Raw genomic sequence first — 20240 nt, 5'->3', positions numbered from 1 at the left:
AAATTGTTGTCGATGTATCTAAACGTCGAGTTGAAGACCACAGCAAGATATGTTTTCTTCTCATGTGAAAGCATTTGAATAAATTCTGCTTCATTAGAATATAAAAAGGTCAATTAACAAAGGAGCACAATTCGTGCCCATGGGAATTCCAACATATAGAATGCCCTCATTTTCCACGCCAATTGATTGCATACCATACCTGACAGCGATGTAGTAACGTCATGGCGTTGATACAGATGAAACAATGGTATATTCAAAGGGCTATGGGAAAAATGAGTTGAGATAACAGCAAAAAATGAAAGTGTTGTAAAATGTGTAATATGTGGCCCTTCATCCGGGAAGAAATTGTTGTCAGGGCCAGTTTGCTCTTGACATGAATATCGTTATCATTCATCTTCTTTGCAATCATCGAAATATTCTATGCACCTGGTGAAGAACTTTAGCATATTCAACTTACATATCTTTTTATTAAATATCAGAAAACTATTGCACAGTTCCTTCATCACATTGATTTCATAAAGTATGTATGATATGCAGCGCAAATGAAGTTTGCTTTCAAGCAAAATAATGAATCAGTCCATACCAGAAATGCATTAATTCATTAAATGTAAATTTCAGATCTCCTGTCCACATAACCTTGATGAGCAGGTACATTGGAGATAGTACAGTACTCATTTAGTTTCCCTTCAAAATCATTAAGCACCCGTTCAACCTCGTCCGCAATTCGAACTGTTCCGCAGACAGAGTAATCTGGTATAGGTTCCGGAGGAGGGCTTGGTTTCCGGAGCGAGGTGTAGTAGCCATGTTGTAGGATCCGGTCATTAAAATTGAAAGTTCTACTGGTAGAGGACCGGAGATATTGACCCTCTGAACCAACAAACGCGCTATCCTCACTAGCAGTGTCATAGTCAAAAATACTATCGTTCTCTTCTTTAGGTGGGTCCAAGTTTTGAATTCTTGCGAAAGACTCCTCGCGTAAAACGTCCGTACATGCGGAAGGATGCGGGCTATTCACTACCCAGTCTTCTATGCTTTGTTCCGACATGATAACTATCTCCTTCTCGGCAATATCACAGTTCTCATACGTAAAGACATGTTCATGTTTTACCGTCGTACTGTCTTCGGGATGGCGTTTACCTGATGCAAGAGCCTTCGCAGTAGGATTGGCCGATGTATGAGGGCTAAATTTAGGAGACAGCATCTCCGCTGTCTTTTCATTGACGAGTGTGGGATTGATAGAATTCCCCTTTGAAAGAGTGATTCCTTTCCGCCATCTTTGCCTATTTAACTGCTTATCAGCTTTCTGTAAAATAAAAATATGCATGTACCAATTCAAAAGTTCTTCGAAGAAGGTGCACGGTGAAGAAGCAAATATACTTTATACTGTGGTAGATTTATATTTTAAAAACATTTAGAGAAAAACGAAAGGAATTTTCATGCATATTTCCATATATATAGCATGTCGAAGTCTTCATTCTACCTTGTATGAGTCTGCGAAACTGTATAAAATCTTGAAGAATTCCTGCGAGTCTAATTCCGAGGAATTCTCTCCAAACATCAAACACACAGAGTTATACGCCATCTCCATTTTCTGAAACTCCTCTTGAATTTTACAACACATTGATGACATCTTCTCTTGGAATAACTTTTAGAAGGTTAAAGGTTCTTCATTTGTTTCTATGGCATTCCAACCTTAATTAGAATGAAACGTACAGAAACGTATGTTTATCTAGATGCTAGGCTATCTATAATTAGAATGAAAAGTACAGAGACGTATGTTTATCTAGATGCTAGGCTATCTATAATTAGAATGAAACGTACAGAAACGTATGTTTATCTAGATGCTAGGCTATCTATAATTAGAATGAAACGTACAGAGACGTATGTTTATCTAGATGCTAGGCTATCTATCATTAGAATGAAACGTACAGAGACGTATGTTTATCTAGATGCTAGGCTATCTATAATTAGAATGAAACGTACAGAGACGTATGTTTATCTAGATGCTAGGCTATCTATAATTAGAATGAAACGTACAGAGACGTATGTTTATCTAGATGCTAGGCTATCTATAATTAGAATGAAACGTACAGAGACGTATGTTTATCTAGATGCTAGGCTATCTATAATTAGAATGAAACGTACAGAGACGTATGTTTATCTAGATGCTAGGCTATCTATAATTAGAATGAAACGTACCGAGACGTATGTTTATCTAGATGCTAGGCTATCTATAATTAGAATGAAACGTACAGAGACGTATGTTTATCTAGATGCTAGGCTATCTATAATTAGAATGAAACGTACAGAGACGTATGTTTATCTAGATGCTAGGCTATCTATAAAGGATACAACAAGACGTTCGCTGCAGGTCTCGTTGATTTCTCGTTGTAGAATGGTCATACAAACGTTTATGTCTTTGACGGACGCTAACAATGATTGAAACGATGCTAGAAAAGAAACAGTAAACTACGTTGATAAACCAAATAACACCTGCATGCTCGTGCAATAATGGAAAGTAAACACATTGTGTAGCTATACATTTGCAGAGAATAATTGAAATTTAATTGAAATATAATTGAAAAGGGTAAACTACCATAATTAATTTTTTTTTTACACATGTAAATTACCTGTAGTGGTATTGTGAAGGTCAAGGTCATCATACCAGTTGTGATCTTCATAAGAGTGACGTACTACAAGTTCTGCGATGTATTCCAGGAGGTTCAGTGATCTGTCTCCCGATCGAATTTGCTCCAACTGATTAACGAAAATAATGATGATACAAGGATTTCAATAAGATACAAAACTTGCAGTAACAACAACAAGAACGTTGGACATATAACTACAAGTTTTGTATCTTATTATCGAAATCCTTGCAATTAGATAAAAATAAATGAAAGCAGTCTGTGGGGACTTTTGATGTTCCTGATTGTGTGATTTGTTCGTCTGTCTGTAGAGGTTTCTCATATTACCATGTGCCGTCTATGTCTTCAGCCTTAAATATAAAGTCACGTAGCATCGTTTTTCAAAAGTGAGAGGGGGCAAGCGGATATGATTGCTTCACGATTGTTTCAAATTCTTTGACATGCACAAGAAGTGAAATAAAAAAATAAAGGAATACATTTGAAATAAAATACCCCGTCAAAATCTGTCTTGCCCTAACTTAAAAATCATGGTGGTGGTGGGGTGTGCTTGGTCTTACACTACACGGCTTCAATTCATTAGCTCAAGCTTTCATTCTCAGTTGCCATTCAATACTATTGCAAAAAAAAAGTGGGAAGGGAGGGGCAATTACCCAATATAATATATTGCGTTGCGTGTGAATATAACTAACTTTACATGTATAAATAACAGAAAATCAACATTGACATAAAAGCGAGATCATCCTGCCCCCCCCCCCCCCCTCCATGTTTCTGATATGCATTTCATGGGTGGCTTCCTATTTTGTATCAAAACATACCAGTGGTAAAGACGCTACTCTGAATCCAAATGCTTGTTTCCGGTTTCCATTGATGAAATTGCCAACCGCTAAGATGATCTTAAATAAAGGATTTTCATAACATTAACATTGATGTCTGGTTATTTCTCAGAGCGTTATCATTCATTCTAAAACATGCAATGTATATGAAGTTTACCTCGAAAATTTTCTTCAGTTTTGTGCATCGAAGCAAACTAGTCGACATCTTCTTTAAGTCTGAGATTGGCTGATAAATGTAAACGAAAACAGCATAAAATATATGCGCAATGCTGACAGTTGCCATGGTAACGTTGGGTTACACAATACGTTACGTACCTGTAGAAGCGTTTCAGCCACGCGAGGAAAATTCTCCATAAAAATCATCAACCGTAAACGCTCTTGAAGTCTGGCAATGGACATCAACTACAATAAAGACCTTAATCACAATATCCTCGTTGCTGAACTAGATTTTAATACGGTGGTTTTTACATGAAATGGTGCTTCCACTCCACTTTATTGTCATCGCTTACTCTCGTCACAATACTTTGTATAACATGTTCTCTTGTAATGTGTTTCCTCTATAGACACTAGATGCACCCATGGATCCGCGTCGCATCAAGTGTATTTTTGATGACCTTGACCTATGTAAACTTGCAGCATGATATACTGGGATAATGGCTTTCGTTACATAATGTTAGGTTTCCAGTGTTTTTGGCTTTAATATTACAAATTGTAAAGATAACCATTAATCCTAAAATGCGTCGCTATTGCAAACAATGCGCGCATGTATGAATATACAGATAATTATTGTACATCTATTTTGAACGGCTTGGAATTCTTACAAAAATGAAAGTAGAATGTAAATATAAGAAATGTATAGCATGACGAACGTTGCAATATTTCATCTTTCTATTTGTATTGGATTATTTTCATTTGTATTGGGTCCCGTGGGGATTCGCGTTAGAATAGGTCCTCAGTAACCCTTGCTTGTCTTAAAAGACGATTAAATGAAGCGGTCCTTCGGACGAGACCGCAAAAACTGAAGTCCCGTGTCACAGCAGGTGTGGCACGATAAAGATTTATCCCTGTTCAATGGCCATATGCGCCGAGCATAGGCCTAGATTTTTGCAGCCCTTCACCGGCAATGGTGACGTCTCCATATGAATGAAAGACTCTCGAGAGGGACGTTAAACAATATGCAATCATTCAATCAATTTGATTTCCATCTGTATCACTTTTCATTTGTATTGTACATGTTTCATTTGTAGTGTATAATTTCCCATTTTTCATTTGCATTGTATCCGAGGGATTGTTTTTTTTTTTTTTAATTTGTTATGAAAGATTTCATTGGTCAAGTTTTAGTCTGTATCATGTTGAAAACGAGCGATCGAGATACAAGATAAACTGGTCCCCTATTCCCGCGCAGGGCTAGTTAAAAATGAGGTTGATAAGCGAGACAATTGAGTTCAGTAAAATCTATCTATAGGTAAACAGCAGATATAGCCTATGGCTTGATAATCGAACTATGGTTTTAGCCAATGAGATTTCTTTGCAACACACCAAAATAAACAATCCCTCGAATACAATAAAAATGCTAAATTATACTTTACAAATGGAAAATATACAATTCAAATGAAAAATTCTACGATACAAATGAGAAATATACTCTACAATTGATATCTGACAATACAAATGAGAAATATACTCTACAATTGATATCTGACAATACAAATGGAAGAGATCATATGTTGCAACGTTTGACATGCCAAAGAAATGACAGCCTTGTTTGGTTGTTACCGTACACCATATTCCACTAGTTATCCATGAAGTGTTTTCAAAACCTAAGCGTATGTCATATTTTTACTGAAAATCTATTAAACTAAATTTGATATTCGTTCTAAATTTACAAAAACAGGTTTAACTAGTTTTCATAAGAGCACTTACTTGCACCAACATTTGTTCTGCTTCGTCCAGTTCTTCAAGCTGAAACTCCAATTCCATAATGGTTCTCATCTGTAAGTCAAAGCATAAAGTAATTAGTTCATGGTATACATCAAACACAACATTATATTAATTACATCAAACGCAGCATCATATCAAGTCCTTAACTATATTGTATTTTGACCGTAATTATAACCTCGGTTTCGCTTGGAATGAACTTAAGAAGTAATTCGGCGTTGTCAGGTAACAGTGCGCTCACATCATACTCCTCGATCAATTCTTTGATCTCGATTGGAGTTCGTCCGATTTTCTTCTGCAAAATGGCTGAAAAAAATAAGCTCTTTTAAAATTTGTAAAATGTACCAATTTAGATTTTGTGACGTCATTACAATTGACATTGAGACTAGAAATAACCACTTTATTCTGACATATATAAGTAATTGTATCTCTTTCCTTATACAGAATATACTTACAGAGGTTCTTGGCTCTCGAAGATTCCATAAACCGAATTTTCGATTTTGAAACTCCCTCTCTTAGTGCTGAAAAACCATACAGATATAAAATGGCTGCCAGTTTAGAACCAAGTCTCGTATTATTTACAAATGCGTGTCATCTAAGCGGAGACTACCAACAAACGTGTCTTTAGATATTTAGACAATCTTTGTGATTTAATTATTTAGTACACTTTAGACACTCTCATTGTGGTTTACTTTTTGACCAATCTTTACTTACGTTTGGGACAATCTTGTTTTGGTTCTTGACCAATCTTGAAGCTTTCTTCCAGTTCAAACAACTCTATTTCTTCCAATATTCTCTCGTAGTTAAGACTCTGGAATATATTTTGAAACATTGCTCCCTTTCACTGGATAATTTTTTATCATTTCAAGTCTAACAATTACAAAATTTTCATGGATGGTTACCTTGAACACCGTGTTTTCTACATCCCCAATCACAACCCAATTCAAATATGGCATGTTTGCTCGTGGAGAAAAGGGGATATTTTGGTCTTTATTTTCATCATCACGACACTTTTCTGGAATTAATTGTACATGCAGTAAGTATTATTAAACATATCTGAAGGCTGCGCTACAATATATTATTAAACATATCTGATTGCTGTGTTACACGCCAAGGGCAGTAACATGTTTACTTACTTAATTAAGCAATAAATTATCTTCTTCTTTATTTTAAATGATGTAGTCTCATAACTGTAACGGTGTGTGCATAAAAATTGAATTACGCGCGTTAGCGCATTATAAAAATTGAATTACGCGCGTTAGCGCATTATAAAAATTTGTTCGCACAAACCGTTGCAGTTAAGAGACGAGACTAACAATACCTGTAATTCATTGCTTATATGTAAAACTTACACGGTACCAATTTTGATGCATCAGATGCGCATTTCGACAAATAATGACTCTTCAGTGATGCTCAACCGAAATGTTTGAAATCCGAAGTAACAATGAAGTATTAGAGCTATTATAGGGGAAAACAGTGTGCCAAAAAATTCGTTTAAGGATAAGAGCTATGCGTGAGGGAGATAATCCTTAATTTTGAAATGAATTTCTAAATTTTATAACAGCAATTAAATATACATCCGTACTTAGCTACTGGGCTGTAGAGACCCTCAGGGACTAACAGTCCACCAACAGGGGCCTCGACCCAGGGGTCTTAATGTAAAACTTATACCGTACCAATTTTGATGCACCAGATGCGCATTTCGACATATTTACATTTTAAAAAGTTTTTGTGTGAAACTTATATCTATATTTTAATTTCCAGCTTCATTCTTTGGGTAAGTAGCGATAAAAGGAACAGTCATGGAACAGCACATATGATGTCATATCGTTAAATAAAAAAGTGCGCAATGCTGAAAAATTAAGATAATCCAATTCTTGAATTGATTTTTCGATTAAATATCATAAACATCAAATCGTTAACAAAGTTGTACAATCTGAACTTTAAACAGGCCATATCTTTTTCAAATTGATATAACTGTAAACAGTGTAGGTATAATCACTGTAGGTGGCATTCGATCATGTTGTCACTTCGAGAAATTGAAAGTACAGTTACTGAAGGTAGATTTTTTTTTAAATCCCTCATTTGGATGAATTTCTTGTGTTTGTTTGGAAATATCAACCATATTAGAGGTAAGATCAACTTCTACAGGCATCGAATGATGTGTTGTCCGAGACGGGAATGAGCAACAAAGCTTTGTTTTCATTTTGCACACGTGCGGCCGAGCACATGAACCGGTAATTTTGTCTGTAATAATAATAGTAGGGGTATATACCATATCACCCCCTAATAAGGGGTAATAATAATGTTATTAGGGGGTGGTATGGTATAGACCCCCATTATTCTTATTACAGAGAAAATTACCGGTTCATGCGGGCCGAGATGCAGACGGCATGCTCGAAAGTGTTCATACGCCTAACAGACGTTTAGTGATTCGGTCTTTACAGTTATAAGTAAAAATATCATTAAAACTTTCTATTGCTTTCTATTAAAAGGTTAAAAAGTAATTGTAAATATGATATTTTAACACTGCATACATCAAATATCTCCTTTATTCTACGATCACTGTATTTCATGCTACAAAGCAGTATAGCTCTATCAACAACCCCGGAATGCCCCTTTCATGTGCTAGAGAGGGTAAAGGGGAATGTTTTCCATCTTTAATGAGCAACATTGTGTTAAATTTATAATCATACTATATGTATGAAAATATGATGTATTGAATCTTTGTTGTACTACATTTAAAGGGGGTTTCGTAGTGCTTAGAATGAAAGATGGATTGCAAGCACCTGTTTGAGTCGAGGGGGGGGGGGGTAGAACTTCTGTTCCTTCCGGGATTGCTATACGCTTTTGTTACATAATTACATGAACAGGAATTTGTCCATGAGTGTATTTTAAAAGAGTATCATGTATTTGAAGTTACACAATTTTTGTAAGAATATATTTGCATATTTTACTGGTGTGCAATCTTCAATGTGAAACAATGACAAATTGACTTTTGAAAGGACAAGTGTGGCATTTAGTATCGTGTTATGATGTAGCTGCAGAACTGTAATTCTCGGGAGGGGGGGGGCAGTTTCACCCCTTATAAAAACCTTCGATTTACAACGCAGTTTCTTCTGAGCACGACTGAGGTCTTATATTGTATCTTGTTTTCTTGCATCGCCGTTTCAAAATCTTTATGCCCAAAAATTCCTAAAATATTCCCCCCAATACACTTGTCTCCAAACATAATTTCAAACATTCATTAAAGCCCAATGCGAACAAAAAACTCAGTTTCAAATAATTTCGTTTGTTGACGTGGCCATGTTAGGCCGCCAGTCAATTGGAACCCCGTTAAGATAGGAATTTGTATTAAATATTTGAGACGGTGAAGCAAGACTACAGCAAAATAGGACCCTAATTGTGCGCAGAAAAACAACCGAGCTCTAGATAATTTTTTACAACTTCTCTGGTACCCCCACCCCAGTTCTACAGCTAGTTATAACGGTACATTCATAATGGTACGACATATTTGCCAATGAAGCTAAACCTGTCTTCAAAACAATCGTTACAGATCTTTTTTGTATTCGCCACTTTGCAAACCATGGCTCTTTAAAGTCGTTGTTTACTTACTGTTATGAGTGTTTTCTTTGTTATGTATGGTTTTTAGTTCTTGCAGGCAAGCTGAAAGGCTTTGGTTTGCTGGCGTTTGACCTTGAACACTTTGTACATGAACATCGACATTAGCAGTTACAGAGGGCTTATTCTGGACACATATGTCAGTCGTCTTTGCAGGCCTAGGCCCATCAGGAATGTGGCGAGATCGAGGCTGGTGATTGAGAGGGGTAATTGGCGGTGGCGGGGGTGGTGGAGCAGGCTTTGTTTTCACTGATATGGGTTTGTCTGGCTGTGAACACTGTCAGAGAGACAAAAGTTGAAAATACATAACTAAATATCAAATATATTTGGATTTGAATTTTCTTCTGATAGAATGAAATGCATTACCTGTAAATTCACTTGATTTCTCAGTGTGGTAATCTACAAAAGTCACAAAACAAGGAAATATTCACTGACGTAAAGGCTGAAGATTTTTTCACAATTATTTTTTCGAAGATAAAACTTTTTATCTATTGCTTTGCAACCAAACCTTTTCATGCAATGTTTTATTCGTTTCAACAACAGCGTCGACATCAATTTTGCTGTTCTGGAAGTCAAAGACTTCTTTAACAAAGTCGTGTTTTTCCGGAACTTTGCTGTCTTCTATCATCTGAAGCAATCAGAAAAGCAAACTTTACTTTCTTATTTTGTAAACCAAAATGCAATCTAATTTACCGAGCCCACGTGCAGACATATGTATAATAGAATATTACACCACGTACTTCTCATCAACTGCAGTTGGACTTTCATTACATCAAATGGATGTGACTTTTGAATAGGAATTTTACTATCGTATTAAGAAATAAACTGCAATATAAATTCAGAACGCGAGAACATCCAACATACAAGGAAGAGGAGATCACAGTCCACTCCAGCCATTTCTAATTCAGTCTGCAGGAAAACTTTGATGTTGGAATTAGGAGCGAAGGCAATCAGAGAATTCAAAAACCTCATACAGCAAATCTGTACAAGTAGAAAATGGAGGTTTTGAATTCTTAAATCATATTACTCAAGATATTCAGTAAGTATTATTTGTAAATCAATTAGAATGGCGAGAACATGAATTGATAAATATCATTAACTCAAGATAGGAGAGTGAAACCACTAAGCATGGCATTAAGTAGGGACCTGGAAGGAGAGAGAATCATCTGATCGTGACGTAAGCATGCTGACAAGGAACTTGAATCTGACAGGTTCGCAGTTTTTCAGACGGAAGTATGTGAAACAGTCGATATTTCTGCTGAATCCACCAGGCTCTCTCAGAATTAAACTCATGATCTACAAAACAGCATTCTTTCAATACAGACCTTGATTTAATTGTCAATGTTTATTCGTACTTTGAAGTCTCATTATTTTATATCTTTTTCTCTCGTGTTAGGATTTTTCTATGGTCATCATGCATCTTTCTTGTTTAAATAGTTGGGGGTGGCGTTCCGTGTTGTTAAGGAACGTTAAATGAATGTCAGTAGATATTAAACATACATGAACGTTCATGAAATAGCTCTTTTAAAAGAAAATACATCCGCGCTTTCTGAATTAAGTCAAATTCGCCATTGTACTTCTAAAAACGGTTAATTTATTGACCACACAAAATCAATACAAAATCGCGTAATGCAACAGACTTAGATGGATAATTAAGTAATCTAGGCGGACACAGAAGCAAAGAAATGATTGTATTTCTTCATTATAACGATCAATAACGAAGGCTAATGACAGAGAGCAATTCGGATATTAATCCAACCTCCAGTGCCGTGACTCTCGACTTCGTGTAAGAACTCATTAGTGCAGAAGCAACGCTCTCTAGTCCATACGTCGACTCCAGTAAGATCTTGCTTGCCACCTAGAATGAAGTCAACAAAACACCTGGTGAAAAACGCTAACACGTTATCGAATGCAATGACGGCATTAATCATCTCAATATGCATTTTGTTTGAGAGTAAATATTAAAATCTCATTCATCCGAATATTGTTTACCTGAGCACGGAGGCAAAATTTGATGCAGACCAGGCAATCGAATTCGTCTGTCTGTAACAAAATGAATTTAACTCTAGTCACACTTCCAAGGTTTGATGAACCATATCTCAGTAATAAAAATAGAATGTGTTTATACCAGTAAGCGTTTCCTGCTTTGGGCTCTTTCTTTTGACGGAACTGATGTCATTTCTTTCGTAGTCTTCTGAGTGTTTCGCAACAACGTCAGCAGTAACGTTAGCCCGTCGTTCTCTTTCGTGCAAAAATCTTCGATAAACCTAAAAAGGAGGATTAAATGTTTCTCTATTCATTTTAAGATAAAGACTTTGGGGTTTTAAAACTTACAACCTCTGGTAGCTTTAACTACAATATTTTTGTCAATCCATCATACCGGTATTATGCATGAAATATATATAGTACGATTAAATCGGTAAAAGAGATTCCGTGTCTAGAATGAATTTTACTTTAAAGTTTTATATGCTGTTCCTGAAAAACTTTTTCTTTACATCAGAAAAGTAGATTTCTGAAAAATATTTTGTTATTAATGCTTGCTAGAGAGCAAAACACGCATTTTTCTACTTTATTCTTGCAATGGTTAGAACACGAAGCAGTGTTTAACTATGAGGGGTGATTTCACTAAGATTCCTGTACCATTGGTAAGACATTTTCAGGTCTAGCCGAAGTTTCTGCAGAAGATTTGACACTGGATGGACGGGTGGTTGTTTGTAATGATCGTTTGTAGACAGGAAAACAATCTCCTTATTATCACAGTACTGATGCAGACACTCCACGTACATACCCACGCAGTAGATCGGTGGTCTTGTTTTCTAGAAAAATATTGTTGCGTGAACATTACATTCAGTATACGTTTACGTTTATACTTTTCCAGGCTAAATGTAACTGTCAAGTTTATTTCTTGATTTCAGGAGATCCCCGTTTACACCCATTTTCTAAATATTTTGTTTTAAATATGATGACACTCGCATTTGTTAATCATTTAAAGACTCGCGTCTTACATCGACATTGTAATATACAAATATCATTTTTGATGATGTTCAGAAATCTTTAATATTTCCTCTTGTTATACTCTATTAGCACACATTTTAGACATGAATAAATTAGCGAATTTTGAGGAATTCTACTAATAGAGTTTCAGCGTATAATTAGCTGTCTTCGAACATTGGGGTGAAAAATTAACTGCGCATGATGAAACAACTTTGATTCTTTTCAATATCCTACCGTATTAAAGAGCATGTTCCATTTTTCTTCCAATTTGTCCAGTCGGGCCCTTTGTCTTTCCTCTGCCCGGGGCGAGGTGGGGGTCGCCATTACCTATATAACGAGACCATACACCGCTCATCGCATTGTCATTAAACGGACCTGACGTGTCCCTGTTAAAACATTCCGTCGTTTTAAATCTCTGAACGAAACGCTCTTATTAATTGATCATTAAAACCTGTGGACATAGTATGAAATAATATTAAAAGATAAAAAGCCCGTTGAATCACGATTTACCTTATCAATACAGTATCTATTTCCGTATTTGGAGTCTCTTGTAACAGTTATATTTTCTGACATTTTTTGTTCTGTGGGAGCTTTAAATTCCTGAAGAAAGAAGCAGACGAGGTCTTGTACCATTTATCTATCTCCAGGCACGAAAGAGCTTAATCACGCTGTAATTTGACATGGAAGTTCTTCTTAATGACTTCAACCATCCTTAACCGTATTGTCAACATAGGAATCTTTGCTTGGTGAATAGTTGAAGCAATTAATTAAAATGTTTACCAATACATTGTGTACATACATTCTATTTGACCTTATTTAAAGCTTGCATGAATTATTGTTCAATAATAGCAACTATCTACCTATAAATTAATCCACTGATATTCAAGAATTTTGACAGATTTGGAGTAATGTAGCTAAATTTTCGGATTTTTAAGCCTATTGACCTATGTCTTTCTATAAGAATGACAATATTCTGCGAAATATTGATCTCCATGAAGTAGCAAAAATTGTTATTACTGTAAGTATTTTTTCCTTCATAAACTCGTATCAACAGGTAAAGAACTTCATTACGATATACAGTCACCAGCGTCAGAGGTATAATAATGAACACCTTTCGTACGTACGTGATCTATGCACCTTAAACGGAAAGTGCTTCTGCGTATCAGGTGAAAGTTTTGACTGAAAGATACACGCGTTAACAGTTGAAATTTATACAATAGGGTTTTTTCTTTGGTCTATGTACCAAATTAGCACTCCCAAACACAAGCACAATAGATAAGAGTATTTTTAAAATCTTTCACAACCTGACACAATTGAAATTGGATACATTCAATGTAATCGGCAGTACTTTCGCACACGAGAAGAAAAAAAACAAATTCATGGGAACATTGAAACAACGATATTTTTCCCCCTTTGTGATAAAATCTTGCGAAACAATAAGTATTTGATGCAATCTTTTTGCTAATGGTAAGGGCATGTAAAAATTTCAAATGTAGTCGAGTTGTGTTGAAGTCTTTATATCCAGTAGAACATTCTTTAGTTATAAATAAAGCACGAGGTATGGAACGGCAGAATTGCTATTTAGGGTTGTTATTTGATTGTGTAATCGCACAGTGTGCTAAGGATCGGGTTATCTTTTCTGGTCAAAAATTGTCTGACCAAAAATAAAGTTGATACACAATTTCTAATGGAAACGATAATTCATTTCTTTTCATAAATAGGCTTTGGGAAAATTGTCTATTTTCACACTTGTCAGTTTTGAGATTAATAAGCAGTATTGATTACGCGTCTGTGTGTTGACGTATTCCTAACATATCAATAAGATTTACGACTACCGTCTTTCTTCTTATGTTGTATACATGTCAAAAACTCACAAATGAAAAGAAGAAAAAAAAAAAGAAATCCAATGTCTTTTTCGGAGATCTGATTTGTGCCAATGAAGAATTTCATCTTAATCACCTGTTGATTAGGGAAATAAATATTTTCATGTCAAAAACGAGAAGCATGTGCAAACTGTTCACCAGTGTGATTCCTTGGAAACCACGTGTAATCTGGGTACTTCAGAATAATACTGTTCTTTTACAAGTCTCCAATCTCCGCTTTTAAAGAGTCCTTCTATAAAATCTCAGCTTGTTACAGATAAAAACACTCTATTGAAGTTTTTGACTGTTTCCTTGTTTGGGCCGATTAGTTTCATTCACAAATACAAGTTGCTCGGAATGAAGTTTAAACGACAGGAATTTAACTGCATCCCGTTACTATCAGACGTAGTTATAGAATTGTGGTAGAGCTGATACGATTACAGCCCTGGGGCGTTTCTAATGCCTACTAAAATTAAGAGGATACACTTAAGGGGATTTATTAAATGCCAGACTATTTCATCAAATGGCATTAAGAACGTCTCCCCCCTGAGAATCTATCAATAGTTCATAAGAATATCTGATGGAAAACGTATATATAGCATTGAATGACACACACACACACACACACCACAAATATATATGTATGTATGTATGTACACACACACACACACATATATATATATATATATATATATATATATATATATATATATATATATCTCACTGCACGTGATCTTCACTTTATAAATATAGATATGGGATGACCCCCCCCCCCTCCCCCACCACACACAAACAAATTAGACCGACATTCTATTGCAAGTAAATATTTTCGACAGAAATTCCTCACAAAGCAGCACAAGGTATTAGCGTGTATTTCACTATTCATGATTTCAAAAGTTCTAGTTATTAGATATAATCAACACCTTTTTTGCGAAAAATTAAAATCACATTCCTGTCTTTATCGGAGATTTACATTGACATGTATTCAAAATTCCTTTACTTGATTTTTTTTAATGAAAAAAGCTAAACTTTTCTAAGTAATTCATACAATGCTGCTTCTTTTTAAAAAATAATTCTGAGAGTGCGAAAAATATTTTTTTGCCGTTTTACATATACTAGAGACTTAAATATTCCTACATTTTTTTGTATATTTAGGAGTTTTCTTTCAATTCATGAAAAAATATTAATATTCCTACTTACTAAAACTTTGCTTTGTCCCTCTTTTCGCTGTTTCACGCATACAATGGTCACGAGAGGGAGGAGTAGCTTCGTTTAATACACACATGTAGATAAACAGGTGACATTGTATACCGGGGTTAGTCAAAGGAGTCACAAGTGGGCTTCAACTATTTAACAGATATCCGCACCGGTCCACGCTAGGACGACCCCGAGGTAGATGTAAACTAGGTCCAGTCAGAAAAAACGGACGCACAAAATCGGTGTAGAATCTTGCGGCCTCTCGAGAAATATTTTTCTCCTTTAAATAAACACCCCTGTTGTAAGTTTTGTAAATAATTACTTCAGACCCACACACAATGATGTTTCATTTTACTGTTTAAAAGTCAATTGAAAAATTTAAATTGCGAGTAAAGTGCAGCGACATTGTCCCTAGCATGTGTTAACTTGTGGTTGGGATTTGAACGTGAAATGAAAGCAAACAAGAGTTGCGGATTTGAATATTGTATACTTTTCTTTTCCACTTGTTATTAAACAAATACAAGGATATTTTGCAATGTTATTTTTGTACTGGTTTACAAATAAGTTTACAATAGACTGATACTTTGTCCTATATGATTGTTACCATTTGTGCGTATGTTGGAGAGAGAGAGAGAGAGAGAGAGAGAGAGAGAGAGAGTACTCACTTTAGTATAAAATACTGCCTCCCTTCTACATTTACCTCTTGACGATATATATTCCCGTGCGTTTAAAACTTATATTATAAATAAAAATGCTGTTCTGTGTGAAACATCTTCCTTTCCATTTAGTCAAAAAACCAGAAAAAGAATTACTAAAAGGAAAACAACCAACAGATTTCTTGATGTGTAAAGCTTCCTTCCCATTAAATTGGTGCATCGTAGGTTGTCTTATGAATTATTTAAAACACTTCGGACCCCACCAGGTTTAAAGCTCCTTCAATTCCCTGAAGTATTTTTATAGCTGTTTGATCAATATCAACCTGAAACAAAAACTTTGAAGATAATTTTTTTTCTTTATCTACGGCAATGGTCATCTTCACTTTCTTTAAAAATCATTTTACAGTCAATTGACGGGTTGCACTGCTCAGACCCGTTGGCGGCGATAACATTGAGCAGGGAGGGCCGTCGTTATTTGATCATTTTGAAAGTAAAAGTAAATAAAAACAAAGCAGGAAAGATGATATGCTAATGAGATATGTAAACAATTAGGGCAGCAAGATTTGATGACGGTGGAAATTTTAATGTGTTCTGTCTGTCACGAGTGATAGAAAACCCCAAATTGCCTATTCATTGAGATTTAACATACCCTTGTTTTCAATCTTAATGCACCGATTTGCCCTTTACCGTGGTGTTGTATTACATATATGTTAAAACAGTGTTTCTTTATAGATACTTAATTAATTAAAAACAACGAGTTCTGTCAAGGACCAACATGGCGTTGTTCTGTGTGGTCCACAAATTGCATGTTTGTAGGTCTGATATTAATGAGGAGTTGATTCAATTTGTTTCGAGTTATTTTCATCTGTTCTTAGTTTTACGTTCGTGTAGCTCTCCAACGTGTGGAGGTTCAGATAGTGCAAGGGAACATTTGCCATAAAGTAAAATTCAGAATGCATCTAGTACATGCATCATCATAACCCATATGCAAACTGTACGATCCTCTCCTTTACCCGTGATTCAATGCACAAAGATTTCGTGCATCTCATCGTTAACTAATGCGTGTAAAACAATCGAAACACGACCTTACAGTGACCTTTTTGAGTATCCAATCATAAATGTTGTCGACAAAGCTTGAGGATGGAGAGGTAATGTTGTCGTATAAGTGCATCAGAGTAATTTTCTTCGACTTCGTGACACTGTCATGGGAGCCTGCCAAAATAACTTACTATTGATAACTCTGAAAGTCCTCTACATGTAACTAAAAACAACCAACTTCATTTGCTTGCTGAACGGTGACATCATAATTTAATGAATATTGGAGAATTTATATTTTCTAAGATTAAACAACAACGAGACGAAGTGGATTCTAGTTCAGTTTATTTCACACAGACAATGGAATGTTACACGAATCGTATTTACATATATACAATAACACACGGATCAAACAGAGAAAATTACGAGAACAGACAATATCATTGATTTTCAAAATGAATATGCATTACTTTCTTAAGAAATACAGACTCTCTAGAAGACATAAGTTCACAAAATATTTCAGTGTTTTGGGCATAGCAGTAGTCTACTGTATATCAACAAAATATATGTGTAATTTGTACAATGCTTTACATTCTAGAATACAATGAAATGCATCCCTAATTTGGTTACAATTGCATAATGTACAACAGAATTCATTTTTGTGAATCCGTCTTCTTCGACAGGAATGTGGTGCTTTGCTGTTCTAAATTTAACAGAGATCTTTTTGTAACGGTACATGTCTTGGTAACAATGTCAAATATTCCTCACATTCAAAATTCGTTTTAAAACTTCTGTAAATCACTCACTTTGAAGGCCCAGAGATATCATCAAGCCATATTTGTAAAAAAAAAAAAAAAAAAAAAAAAAATAGATCTCATAGCCTTTGTTTATCAGTTATCTTTATCCATAAAGCTTTAATTGTATATATAATCCATGCTCAAACTAAATGTTTAAAATGCCTCACCTGTCTAAATACTTTATAAAAACAAGAGCCTTGGGTTTGTTAGTTTTCTTTTGTCAGATACGTTACGTACATACACAAATAATCTAACTCAATTTGTTATCAATCAGAAATCATTATAGTAAAATTGTTAAATATATGACATCGCCCCGTTTCACCGTGAACCATAACTTGTCGTATTACTTTATAAATCAGGTATGTTTTATAAAACGTAAATGAGCACGTTCAACAATTGACGGTGAATTAAATAGTCTTACTTTTCTTATACATGTGTGTAACGTTTCTTATAACTCTTCTATGCCCCAGTGTTTGTAGTAACACCAATAACATTTCTGCCTATAAAATAATTTTCTAAATCATTTGTACATAGTGAGAAATAAATGGAGATAAGTTTTCTCCTTGGCACACAACAACATTACAGTTAAGGTTTTGGGATGATTTACATTCACACATATCGTATCTTTGATTAAATATCTTTGTACATACATGTACATGTATTTTGAGTATTGGCTAGAGATGTCAATACGTGATTAAAACAACATTGGATAAAAATGATTGAAAATGCTATTGGTGGCTTATTTCTTCTCGCCGTAGTCTCCTCATTAACAGTTCATCTTTGAACAATGAATGCATAAAAGTGTGAACAATTTCAAAATGAATTAATCCCATCAAACGAACAAATCCATCAAAATTCTGAATACAATTTTTTCATCCATTCTTACATTATCAATGCAGTTTGGTTTAAGACATGGATGCATGCAGCACACGGAAATACAGTCCGTACAATGAAAGGTGAAGATAACAAACAGTGATCAATCTCATAACTCCTACAAACAATACAAAATAGAGAGTTGGGCAAACACGAACCCCTGGATATACCAGAGGTGGGAGGATTAAGCATCCCCTGTCGACCGGTCACATCCGCCGTGAGTCCTATATTTTGATCAGGTATAAACGGAGTTATCCATAGTAAATATAAGTATGCCAAGAACGATAAAGTTCTTTCTAAGTATTTACAAAACTCTTATGTATGATACATAACATAAAGAATAAAAACCAAAACAGGAACCAAAGTAGAACAGAGGAAAGTAAATAAGAAAAATTTGTCAAATGCACTTGCCACCTCTTTCCAAGTGACTTTCTCGTCCGCGGCGTCATCAAAGGATTTACGACACCCATCCTTGGGATTTACTTTGATGCTGATGACGGGAGACACCATTTTTCTTCGTGATTTTCGTCCCATGAACTTCACAAAGGAAATGACACAAGTCGAGCCGATTTCCGTGGACTTGTGGTAAATGTTCACAACAAGCACGTTACAGATTAGGATGACGGTGCTGTTTGCAAGTTGAAAAGCAAATATGGCGCTGATGATTGAGAGAGGGTTCGACTGATGTGGAACTTTCTCCGTAAGGATAGTAATGAAAACCGCAAAAGACAAGAAACTGGTGATGGAGAAGGATATCCTCTCGCCCGATTCTACCGGAAGAAGAAAAACGGCCACGTTTATCGACAATAGGAAAATGACCGGTAGAAATATGTTTACTACGAGAAAGGACGATCGTCTCATTAACGTTAGCTGAATAACCATTTCTAGGTCAGTCACATAGGTTTGTAGAATGGATATATTCCATTGTCCATTTTGTTTGAATGCGTAGCCGCCTTTAGCTGGTTTAGTGAGTTTGAGCTGGACTTCGTGATCTTTAAAATTGAGAACATTTAAAGTTAACGCACAATGATGCATATCGAATGGATAATACGTCACATCAGGTTCGCACATGATTTTGATCATCCCTGAATTACCCATTTGCACAAATCCTTTATTCGTGACCTCTACAGTAAATCCTGCTACCTCAATCTCCATAAATTCCTCGCTTTCTGCTGGATTTTGTACACCAATGTTTGGGATCCACATTTCATCCACCGGAAGTCTAGTGGCCGTTGCATTCCCATAATCCTTTGGATCCCAACCGATGGACTCATCTTTCCAGGATAAATAAAGCCTGCCAGTGAAAGCGAACAGACCACTGACTTCGTCATAATTGTGAATGTTATTAAACGTAAATGAAATATTGACAATCACTGGTCGATCTTGGTCCAATATTGGCCTTAATGTCTTTCTGTATCCATTCAACATTTGATCTTGAAGGTTTTTTTGGTCTTGCAGGGTCGCAAAGTGTGGAACAGTGACACTAAGACCCAGGAATTGCGATAACGATAGAATATTGAAAATCGTGATAAAAATATACAGCTTCATTTAGAAATTAGTATTCCAAAATCTGAAGTCGTTCCTGACCGGCTCAGTGTGGTCTCGTTTTACAAATGATCCGAGAGATTAATTGTCAGTGTTTTAATTTGCAATGATTTGTTTAACACTTGTCATCTCGTGTAGGATGCTTTGTCAGCTTAAGTGTCCTATGGGAATTCCTTTGCGTGATTACAGCACGACATACTTCAAACAACAGTTTAATTAGTCTTCCTTTACGTAAATGTAACCT

General features: G+C 35.5%; 2 protein-coding genes across 2 annotated transcripts; both read right to left on the bottom strand.

Annotated features, from left to right (window-relative positions):
• Positions 1–447: 447 nt before the first annotated feature.
• Positions 448–15363, bottom strand: LOC125672233 (formin-like protein 1). Its single transcript, XM_048908406.2, has 23 exons — positions 15094–15363; positions 12266–12358; positions 11678–11853; positions 11166–11304; positions 11030–11080; positions 10797–10895; positions 10184–10333; positions 9902–10018; positions 9546–9665; positions 9404–9436; positions 9032–9314; positions 6319–6431; positions 6131–6227; positions 5872–5937; positions 5595–5722; positions 5402–5470; positions 3794–3880; positions 3636–3704; positions 3461–3538; positions 2631–2757; positions 2353–2450; positions 1481–1645; positions 448–1303 (listed from the first exon to the last, which is right to left on the bottom strand). Exons 2-23 carry the CDS (start codon positions 12353–12355, stop codon positions 602–604), a joined length of 3057 nt encoding a protein of 1018 aa, XP_048764363.2. The 5' UTR covers positions 12356–12358; positions 15094–15363; the 3' UTR covers positions 448–601.
• Positions 15364–17118: 1755 nt separating this feature from the next.
• On the bottom strand, positions 17119–19999 carry LOC125669084 (acetylcholine receptor subunit beta-like). Its single transcript, XM_048903530.2, has one exon. The coding sequence runs from the start codon at positions 19997–19999 to the stop codon at positions 18767–18769; it is 1233 nt and encodes a 410-aa protein (XP_048759487.2). The 3' UTR covers positions 17119–18766.
• Between the last annotated feature and the right edge of the window lie 241 nt (positions 20000–20240).

This window comes from Ostrea edulis, chromosome 4 (assembly GCF_947568905.1).
Source record: "Ostrea edulis chromosome 4, xbOstEdul1.1, whole genome shotgun sequence".
NCBI lineage: Eukaryota > Metazoa > Mollusca > Bivalvia > Ostreida > Ostreidae > Ostrea > Ostrea edulis.
This window is presented reverse-complemented; position numbering and strand designations above follow the sequence as displayed.

What these genes read in the sequence shown, in the direction of transcription:
- LOC125672233 (XM_048908406.2), bottom strand. Translation starts at nt 12,355, where the DNA reads ATGGCGACCCCCACCTCGCCCCGGGCAGAGGAAAGACAAAGGGCCCGA. An exon ending in ACTGTGATCTCCTCTTCCTT is followed by an intron (nt 9,666 to 9,901) that starts GTATGTTGGATG and finishes TGATTGCTTCAG; the next exon opens with ATGATAGAAGACAGCAAAGT. An exon ending in TTCGAGAGCCAAGAACCTCT is followed by an intron (nt 5,723 to 5,871) that starts GTAAGTATATTC and finishes TATTTTTTTCAG; the next exon opens with CCATTTTGCAGAAGAAAATC.
- LOC125669084 (XM_048903530.2), bottom strand. Translation starts at nt 19,999, where the DNA reads ATGAAGCTGTATATTTTTATCACGATTTTCAATATTCTATCGTTATCG.